General features: G+C 32.9%; 1 protein-coding gene across 1 annotated transcript in view; it reads right to left on the bottom strand.

The window, feature by feature from the left end:
• LOC139489963 (neuroendocrine convertase 2-like) overlaps positions 1–11,820 on the bottom strand; it is an 89,663-nt gene that overhangs the window by 49,516 nt on the left and 28,327 nt on the right. Inside the window, exon 3 of the mRNA XM_071276814.1 lies at positions 8,617–8,739. Coding sequence (XP_071132915.1) covers positions 8,617–8,739 — 123 coding nt within the window. The remainder of the gene's footprint in view (positions 1–8,616; positions 8,740–11,820) is intronic.

Below are 11,820 nucleotides of genomic sequence, written 5' to 3' on the forward strand. Positions count from 1 at the left end.
TTCTCAAATTTTTGGCCTATCCTTTTCTTTTCTATTCTTTATTTTTTTAGCCCATTATTCTCTATTCTGTAAAACTCCATCCACACCCTCATAGAAGATGCCATTCTAGTTATCTACGTCTTTTTTTATTTCACTTAATTATTATGATTGTATCTCTTAATGTTATTTTTTTTTCTTTTTTAAAAGTAGTGTCTTTTTCTAATACCCCAGTCTCACTAAGCCACGATCGCACTACGATCTGTGAGAAAAATGCAAATTTTGATGATCGTAGTACGATCGTGTAGATCGCAGTAAGGTCGTATCACGGTCGTGGTGAGGTCTTCAAGATCGTGATGAGCGTGGCTAACTTTGAACATGTTCAAAACAATCGTGGTGCGGTCGTGGCGAAATCAAATCGTAGTAGAAGCGTAGTGAGAGCCCACTTAGATCGTAGTAAGATCGCAAAGGTCGCTGTACCATCGTAGCGAGAGCGTGATTCTATTCGGAGAAACTGCGCTACGATCTCATTGCGACGTTATTATGACCTCACTACGACCATCACGTTCTCATCGCGACCCAATTACTCTCCACTACGACTATACCACGCTATTCACGACCATAGTACGATTCTAGCACGCCCTTGCCGTCGTCATCACGCTCTTCTTACGACCTGACTACGTTCATACTACGATCATCATTCTTATTGTCATTTTCACATTAAATATATTAAATATCTTAAGGTTTTGTTTTTCTGTATGTAATTGGGACTACTTGTTCATTTTGTCCTACGGCTCAGCCATGCTTCTCGTTTTCATACAGATTAAACCGTTGATTTTCCCGTTTTTATGGTTTTACACTAGTAATTTTGGAGACCCTTTATAGCTTGCTGTTCGGTGTGAGCCAAGGCTCCGTTTTGAAGGCCGTTCCTTGGCCTATACTTTTAAAAATAGTTACTTGACGATGGAGAGTTGTCTCATTGACTCATACCACATCTTCCTATATCTATTGACACATCTGTGTCATCTCTGCTATCGTTCACCAAAATATCGTAAATTCAGCTTTCATACCAACAATAGGTTTTAATTTGCGTCGGATTGGTCGGTCCGACATAACTACTTGATCAATATTCGTTACTATTAGAGCTCCCTCTGCCTCTACATCAACCCCTACCACCACTTCCACGTGTTCGAGTAGATTTTGGTGGCATGACTATTGTTTTCAAGAAAACGTTTTAATCAGAAATAAAAGGAATGGAACTGTATTCATATTGAACACGATGTTGACGTTATTGCTGAGAGCGTAGAATAGATCGCGGTAAAATCGTGGTAAGAACGTGCTATAATCGCAGAAGAAGCGTGGTAAGATCGTGTTGCAATCGGATGACTCGTGGTACGGTCGTAGTGAGAACGTGGTGAGCGTAGACAGATCTTGATAAGCGTAGTGAGGTCGCAGAATAAGCGCTGTGAGAACGTGGTATAATCGTAGCGGGATCGTTATAGAAGCGTAATGAGGACGTAGTAGCATCGTGAAAGCAACGAAAATTTACATTTTCATGCCGCTCATACCGCGACCTCACCACGATCTTTATTTATTTCAGATCGTGGTGAGCGTGATGCGATCGTGGTCTAGTGGGACTGGGCATAGATTTGTATATTTTGCTCCAGATTTTTTTTCATTTTCAATGCAGTTTTGTGTTCCCCTCTAAGTGGGCAATTTTTCTTCATAATCCAAAACTGTGTACTTATATTTCAAGAGAACACGACACCGAATGGGATATCTCCCGATTTCTAAAATTTTTGGCACACTTGTACTTTGAATCGAGTAACATCGGAATATGTCACCATTTTTGTTTTTTCGTAAATTTGATTAGAAAACGTCAATTTTGACGACAAATTCACACAGGGAAAATGCCTTGTTTTAACTTTTCTTTTTTTTTAAAGATTTTTCAATAGATGGCTTTGTTCTTATATACGGAGAAAACTAAAAACTAACATAATATCCCGGACTGATGCATGCTTTTTGTAATACTTGTTATTAGCTTTCAACTAGCTGTCAGTAACTGCGAGTACTCTGTACTTAAAGTCTTTTGGTTGTTGGGATGTATAAGTACCCTTCTACGTCCACTCTGTTTTTGTTAGATGTATTATATTTGTATCCATCTGATGAGTTAAGCCTTTTTTTTACTGATTTCTACAGTTTATTCTCATGTTGTACTGTTACACCACTGTCCCAAGTTAAACTGGTCCGTCATTCCATCTTAAGCTTCGCACCGTTAGTGTAGCGATAAGGGAACACAACAGAGGTCCAGTTTATGTCCCAGGTTAGGGGAAGGGAGGGTTGGCGCCTTTAAACGAGTTTAACCTGACCACATTCTGTATGTTCCTGTCCCGAGTCAAGTAGTCTGTAATTTAGTTTGTTGCTATGTAACATATTTGTTTTTCGTTCATTATTTTGTACATAAATTAGGTCGTTTGTTTTCTCGTTTGAATTGTTTTACATATGTCATTTCGGGGACTTTTATAGCTGACTATGCGGTATGGCTTTGCTCATTGTTGAAGGCAGTACAGTGACCTATAGATGTACATTTTAGTGTCATTTGGTCTCTTGTGGAGAGTTGTAACAATGGCAATCATACCACATCCTCTATTTTTTTTTATATATATAGAAACACATATGTAATCATCCTTGTGTTTTATATACATTGCTTCAAAGTTGACCGATACGCTAAGAGTTTGACAGAAAACGTGTGACGTTACAGAATATAGTAATTTGGTAAACAGTGATATTGAGGTACAATTTGAATTGATTGATTGATGGTTGCTCAACGTCCGGTGGCAAATATTTCATGCATTTACAGGACGATACAGTGCAATTTGAATTGTTGTGTCTGAAAAACACATTTGGTGCAGCAGTCAAGAAAGGTTAAACATTCTGTTATTTGTGAAAATTAAAAAGAAAATCAACATCCTGATACAATACACAATCTTAATATAGCATACTTTGTATGATGTAAACGTGTGGGTTGTGTGCGTAGTTAGTCGGACCATGGATGTGGAAGTATTATATACTTCCATGGTCGGACAAACCTTGCAAACTGTATGCAAAATTTCACTCAAATACACCAAGTTCAACATTCTGTCGTTCGTGAAAAATTATTAAAGAAAAAATGATCCTGAGAATATATATGCACCCTCAAAATAGGTAAAAAAAATATATCGGCGCTATATATTTAAAAATGCCAAATTTTGCAACCTGTCATAAAAAAAAAAGAAAAAATTGACAAGATGCGAATCGTTAGTGTATGTACTAACACCAGGTACATCATTTAAAAGTTTAAGCTTAAAAACTGTACATAGTCCTACGAAATCAGCCGTATAGTCCTATACTAGCTAGTATACCAAGTGCGGGACTGTCGAAAGGACACTGGTAAAACAATATGATCCCAGTATTTAGCCAAGGGCACACAATGTGAACATGTGATGTTATAATTTGATAGATTTAATACTTGCTATACTAAATATACTTATTTCGGGGCATTTTATAGATGACTATGCGGTATGGGCTTTGCTCATTGTTGAAGGCCGTACGGTGACCTATAATTGTTAATTTCTGTGTCATTTTGGTCTCTTGTGGAGAGTTGTCTCATTGGCAATCATACCACATCTTCTTTTTTTTTTATAATTATTAACTTTCATATTCAAGAAACCAACAAATCTTTACTAAAACTACCGTAACAGATTAGCAGTAGAAAAATACTTGTCCATTCTGCATTAGTCACGTGTTATCTATATGTCTTTGGTTTTGATTGTCGTTAATTGGCCGGTTGCTGTGTAAATCCCACATTTCCATTTTTGCAAATAAAGAAATAGCAACCCTTTTAATTTACATAAACACTTGTATACTTGTTAGAAAAACTCCTTATAAGACTGTGAATACTCTCGGGTTTTTCCCGACGCCCATGTGACCAATATGCCCCCCACAAAAAGGCACCTTTGCTAATCGCATGTGAGTCGTTTTGTCTACCCACTTTGTGAAAAGGTGCGTTTTTTACCAGCTGTACCAGACCTGTGTATCATATCTAACTCAAAACTCAAAAAACACACCCATCTCCGAAAACCAAAGTGCAAATTAATATGAATCTAAATTCAAAATGATATTAAGATTTGTCCTCCGCGCGACGCGTTGATGGGAACATTGAAATATCGGGCGTCCGTCCTTCTGTCCGGTCTTGTTAGGTCTCTAACGGGTTAAATTCTTGCCAGATTTTTATAAAATTTATATATCAGGTATATACAATGTATCAGCATTGTTGCTGACAAGTTTCAAAAATCAGTGCCGACAAACTGCTTATTGCATTGAGTAAAAACAAAAAGCGACTCAAAGACAAACACCAGTTTACAAGTATACGACATAAACATGAGGATGTCAGAATGTGACCGTAAACCGGATTTATTTTACATTTATTAATGACTAAAAAAAGACTTGCTATTTTTATTACCGGATTTCCAGTCCCGTTATTGATTTATTGTTGTACTGCGGACGAGCAGGCGGACTGCTCCAGTCGTTTCCGTGCGATGACTTATGAATCTTTCATCTAAAGGTTTTCAAATTTTAATATGTTGTAACTGGTGGGAAATGGAGGTAGAGTTCGATATTGACGATTAACTTTACATCATTCAGCAACAACATTATTTTGATTTGAAATGAAATGCTATTGCTAAGAAATGTTTTAAAAATTAAAATTTTGAGCCTTCGATTAGAACAAAAACATGTACTGGGAATTTTTTTCATATCATTATACCTTTAAATAGGATAAAGTCAAGATCGGGAAACCAAAGGGCACCAAGATATTTTATTAAAATTTTGAATTGATTGAATACTACCATATATATCTTTAGAATAAAACTGATACAGGAGCAGGAAGGTTATTGAAATTGATGTAGTTTTTTTTTCCATTAATGTTGGTAATTTTTATTCTTGTTAAAACACGAAATACAGAGATTATACCTGATTCAAAAATTAAATTACTTGCTTTGCATCGAATCTATTATATCTGCTACATGTATGAGAAGCGGAGAAACTAGAATGTTGTTTTTTATATACAAAAGATAATTGTTTAAAAACAGTTTTACTGTATATAATTTCAACATATTTTTAGATACAATGTTACAGTAACTGTCCTTATTTCTCTTTTAATTTTCTAGCATATAAACTTTTAAATTATCTGCGTTTTTCAAAGTATTAACACGTTTTCACGAATACAAACTGCATGTTTAATGATGTTTTTATCTGGCAACTCTTGGCCTGCGTAATTGGTATAATCTGTTTACAACATCTGGATGTTATTATACACAATTAGCGTTACATTGTATTTGATCAATTTTGGTAATTAACACATACGGTTTTCCTTTTAAAGTACCCTGTAGTGTTAAAAGATGAACCATTTCACAGTCAGAAAAATCCCTTCATTTACATACAAGTGACACATTTACCACCTATTAAGGGATCGTTAATTCATGCTCTTTCTTCGCAGTATAGCCAGTCGAGGTTGTTAAAAACTCCCATCATCATCATCATCATCTCTTTCGTCATTGTATTATTAGACATTTTCAATTGTAAACATAAACATTCTGACAACATTCTGATAAAATACATGTATGTGCATACTCGTGTATTTTCAAATCATAGGATCATGCAAAACCACCGCCTTGGTTGAAGTTATATTGAAATAATTATTTTGTATTCTCTTGTTTAAAATGAAAAAAGATCACAAATAAGCAGAAGCGAATTTAACTTTTTTCCAAGTCCACATCAAGGTTGGTAGACTTAAGCTTGAAGTGGACAAAACATACCGTGTTTATCGATTTGATCTTATTTATTCTAGTTTAGAGTTCATTATTAATGACATCGTTGTTTTCATATTTTGAAGTACAAAATGAAAAGCTGCTTACAATTTAGTACAGTGTTATTATAATAGTGCATTTCTCCCTACACCTGAGATTCATGTAGTATTTGCAACTGGAAGTTTACACAAATCAATCCATCTACCCATTTATTATCAATTATTATAAAAAAAATGTCAGCCTACTGTTACAATTCATCGTCTTAGTTAAAGTTTCCGTTATGATTCAAGCATATCGAATTGTAAAATCTGCTGTAAGGAAAGTTATGAACATTTTAAAGCCGTGTTTTGTTATGCAAGCAAGATCTTAAATTTTTTTTTCCATGGTTCTGGAGTAAAGCTGTGGATATTTCCTTATTTATTCAAATAGAAAAAAAATATCATCGGTCCGACATATAAAAAGCACCTTGCCATTTTTTAATATCATTAATTATATCTTCAAGCAGTTCTGTTTTGAATCGGGAAGAACAATATCTACTTCAATTCAAATATTCGCTCGGTGTGACTCTCTGAAACCATCAATACGTTAACTTTGCTGCAAAAAGTACTATACAATATATGGATTTATTTTGTCCGTAAATGTGAAATAATCGACACATCTTACAACATTTACTAGGGTCTGAATGGGGTCTTTCATATCTGTATTCTATGATAATTTAGATCATATTCCTCTATTTCTTTTATATTTTATGCCCATTGTCATGATTATTTTCTATTCTGTATATATTAGACCCTTTTTTTCTATTTTTTTGGGAGTAAATTATTTTCTGTTTTTCTTCTTTTAGCTCTAATCACGACCCTCATTTACGTTTGTTGTGCATGCGATATATAAACTGCAGTCTCGCAAAGCTATACCTGTGTGAAGACAACTTCACAGTATCAATGTTTCATATACTAACTACGAAGTAAATAAAATGCATTTCTTTACGTACATAAATACATCCGACAAAAATACATCCGACAAATGTTTGCAAAAATAAGCAAATATTTGTCAGCATTTACTTTGGATGTAAATGTTTTATAAACCGCGGTCTCTCAAAACTTTGCATACGTCTATAAAGATATGTTGCAAATATTAATATTTAGCAAAATAACTATGATAGTGGAAAGTATTAGTGAATAAAATACATGTCTTTACATACATAAACTATATCGACAAATGTTTGCAAATATAACACAAACATTTGACAGCATTTACTTTGGCTGTAAATGTTTTATAAACCGCGGTCTCTCAAAACTTTGCATACGTCTGTAAAGATATGTTGCAAATATCGATATTTATCAAAATATTTATGATAATGGAAAGTATAAGTAAATAAAATACATTTCTTTACATGCATGAACAATATCGAAAAACGTTTGCAAATATAACATAAACATTTGACAGCATTTACATTGGTTGTAAATGTTTTATAAACCGCGGTCTCTCAAAACTTTGCATACGTCTGTAAAGATATGTTGGAAATATCGATATTTATCAAAATAACTATAATACTGGAAAGTATTAGTAAATAAAATACATTTCTTTACATGCATGAACGATATCGAAAAACGTTTGCAAATATAACATAAACATTTGACAGCATTTACATTGGTTGTAAATGTTTTATAAACCGCGGTCTCTCAAAACTTTGCATACGTCTTTAAAGATATGTTGGAAATATCGATATTTATCAAAATAACTATAATACTGGAAAGTATTAGTAAATAAAATACATTTCTTTACATGCATGAACGATATTGAAAAACGTTTGCAAATATAACATAAACATTTGACAGCATTTACATTGGTTGTAAATGTTTTATAAACCGCGGTCTCTCAAAACTTTGCATACGTCTGTAAAGATATGTTGGAAATATCGATATTTATCAAAATAACTATAATACTGGAAAGTATTAGTAAATAAAATACATTTCTTTACATGCATGAACGATATCGAAAAACGTTTGCAAATATAACATAAACATTTGACAGCATTTACATTGGTTGTAAATGTTTTATAAACCGCGGCCTCTCAAAACTGCCCACGCCTCTGTAAAACAAATATGTAAATTTTAAACTTTGCAAACATCTCCTATCCTGGAACGTGCATGCAAATCTAAGTCCTATCTTTACATATCTTTAGAATATGAATAAAAATATGTAAATAAAATAATTATCTTTAGCATATCTTTGAGAACGTCCAAAATAATGCCAAAGGAATAATGCATTTACATATACATTAGTAGGTCCGCAAATATATCTGGCAGAAAAGTAGTTACATTTGTCAAACATTTGCATGATTGCCCAAATTGTTGTAAATCTGCCTTTTCGTGTAGTGGATCAGAACGACAAATACACTGCACAATCCAAACAGAACAACATTTACGACGACTATTTTCCCTATAACTAGATAAATAAAAATGTATCGACATGTTTTTCTTTTGTATATGTTAGTAGTATTCTTATTATAAAAAGTAATTATCTAATGCACTTATTTTTAGTCTAAGATGTATAAATTTCTAGAACTTTTGTTAACATTTACAAATTGTAACAATAACTTTTACGGTCTCATTGTAATTAACCCTTATATCAATTGACAAAACATAAATACTAAACAATGGTTTGTAACAATTTTCAAGTCTTTTTCTTGTTGATGTGTTGTAAAACCAAATGTTAAGTGAATTGTTGCATTCAGTATTTTGCATATATTTTTTTACGTTCAGTACAAATTTATAATGCATTATACATGTACCAGGTCTTTCTACATCATACATGTTTGTAACAGTAGGCCATGTTGTTCTCTCGAAGTTTGATTTTGTTGAGCATGCAGAAAACTGACTTCCCTGATTCCTCAAGACTGGGGTGCTGATAAGATCTGAAACCATAAAACAAGAGTTCATATTGTTTATTACGTCTGGCTGTCTGGCTTAATTCAAAACAATGTGGTCTATATTTATTTAAGGACATTCGACGCAGTTTCTCAGTGTCATTTAATGGTTTTTAAAGTGTGTTCTAGAATGAGATAATATTGTGTTATTATGAAATAAATCATCTCACAAACGTAGAAAACAATGAGGTTAACAATTTAGAATATTAGTAATTTATAATCTTAGAACTTTAAATGTAAAAACTGATATCTTATATATAAATCGATTAAGAAAAGTCTTACAATATATATCACAGCTTTATAGCAAATCAAAGATACCGACTATAGCATCCTGTATTGAATATATCAGGGATTACAATTTTCTCAAGTAGCATCATATCATTGAAACGCCGTATAATAAGATTAAGAAGATTTCATTTAATTGCCATTTGTATAGCTATCCACCAGAAACCACAATAATGTAGATAATAGCAACTATAGGTAACCAAACGGCACACCTAGTCTACATCAATGATGTATATTTATTTTGTAAACATAAATTGGTAGCATGGTTTGTTATCAGTTTTTATTGGCTTTGGCCTAGTTTATAGTAATTTCGAAAATTTTAGATATGCACTTTGTGTCTTTTTTGTTTTTGTTTGTCCTTTTTGGATTTATTTCTGTTAAATCACTGGTCCAGGTTAGGGGAGGGATGGGCGCCCACAATCATCTTTAACTCGGCAACATTCTGTATTTTTCTGCCCCAAATCAGGAGCCTGAAACTAAGTCGTTGTCGTAATTTTCTGATTATCAAAATTGTTTTTCATTTACTTAAACCAACTAATTTTTGCAAGCGATCTATTTCGCGACTCTCGCGATTAGAAACATAACGCAATTATAAATCCTCGCGAATATGTATTACTTGGATCTTTCGAATTTCCTTATTCAACGTTTAACTGCATCAATCGCAAGACAGACTAGAAATGTTTTAACGCGAAATAAAGTACCCACGAAAATAGGTTAGTTTACAGTATTGGTTTGTACACAAGCCCTGCTATTATTTTTCTCGTTTGATTTATAAATATTTCTCATTTCAAGACCTTTTCCTGGTTATTATGCTGCAATGATTTTCTAATTGTTTAAGGCAGTTTGATGACATATAGTGGTTTACTTTTACGTAATTTTGTCTCTGATGCAGAGTTTAATCATGCTATCATATCAAATCTTTTTATCTTATATTTATGAAATGACAAATGTTAATAAATCCTAAGAAACTCATGTGAACAGTTAAGAAAAGTGCTTCGAACGCAAGAAATTATTTAACGTGTTGTTTTCAATTTTTTTTAAGATAACTTCATTTTATGTTGACGATTATAAAATAGTCATATATGTAGGATATTTTGCTAGCCATACAACCATGACTTTTGGACAGCGGTATCATCGTCAGGGGAGTTTCTCAACATGTGCTTTATATATTTTTCAGCTGAAGTAGTACTTAGTGCAAATAGCTCAATGTGTTATGCAATAAAGGCAAAAGGTTCGATATGTGACATGTTTTTTACTCTACTCTAGTGGGTTAAGATTATTAGTTGTGACAGTGTAATAAAATTTGATCAAGAACAAAACTTGTGTCAATAAAGACTCTGGATATTCAGTGAAGATTGCAGCACAACAAACTGAAAAGTTATGAACCATTGGTATATCACAATATACTACTGATGCCTTTATCTAAACATTTAAAAATTAACTGATTATGGTGCGTTCTTATAACATGGTATATACTTAAATTAATTTTAATGCCCATAATCGTCCAGTTTAAATGGGTTTGTTTTCGTATATAAATAGATTGGAGAATTTTAATTGATGTTATATCCATAAAAAATAATGACAACTGTTCAACCAATTCTTTTAAATTTTTTTAATGTAATGAAAGAGACGGAAAATACATGCAGTTTAGCAAAAATTGGGAAAAGAAACAAGTCTTGACAACCTGTCAACACCATGGCAAGCAAACCGCTAGTCAAACAAAAGACAAAAATGTAAAAAAACACTTTTCAGAATCTATAAGCTGTACAACAAGAACAAAATAAGGGATTGATAAAAGGTGCTCGGAATGGTAAGCAGACCAGCTTTACAAGAAGCAACGTCGTGGTGCTCATAGTCAGTATATATTATTAGGAAAGTATGACGAAATTTGGGTTACAAAATTTTTGCCAATCCTGGCTATACATGTATTGCCCTCTCAGATATTGGCCTTTGTTGATTGCAAACATGCATATGGCTTTCGAAGTAGTTTCTGCGTAATACGTTTTTATCTGTTTTGTCTTTAATAATTTAACTTTAATATGCTGCAACTGGTGATAATAAAGATGTCAGCTTCGATATTGATGATTTTCACATCTGTCGTTGAGAACTTGTAACCCTTGTTTTCTTAAATTAACACTTTAAAATGGAATATAAACATTGTTGCTTCATATGTAATAATATCACGATTAATTCATTGTCATTTTAACAGCCGCATGATGATAATAATGTTCAATATGGGGTACTTGTAATAAAAAAAGGAAAGGATAGACCTGAAAAAAATATTAAAGAAGGCTGCAATATCAATAGTAAAAACTGCGAAATATCCATTCTCTGTTTACTGTAAAGCAAAAAAGATGTTGAATAGAATATCATTAAAAATCAAAACACGTCACTAAAACATTCGACTTCTTGATTTTTTCAAACTGAACAATTGCGCCAAGTACTAAGTACAATGTGCTACCGAATGAAATTTATTTAAATATTCTACTGTTCAACGAATCGAACATATTAAAAAAATGGAAACATAACATAATACGAACTAAGTTAAATATCTCGTCCTTGATTTAATGATAGTTTCAGTTTCATTGATTGACATTTGAAAATAAAATGTATACACTTACCTAAGTAGCTTTGATCAACGCATAAAATAGGCAAGCATGCTGAGCAAGATCTGTACTCGTAGGTCAGTGATCGAGAATTATTGGTCCTTAAGATCGCAACACACTGTCCATTTGCTTTGTCTAAATGAGAAATAAATTTAAAAATCAAAGGACGATTTTAAAT

The sequence above is a fragment of the Mytilus edulis genome, chromosome 9, assembly GCF_963676685.1.
Source record: "Mytilus edulis chromosome 9, xbMytEdul2.2, whole genome shotgun sequence".
NCBI lineage: Eukaryota > Metazoa > Mollusca > Bivalvia > Mytilida > Mytilidae > Mytilus > Mytilus edulis.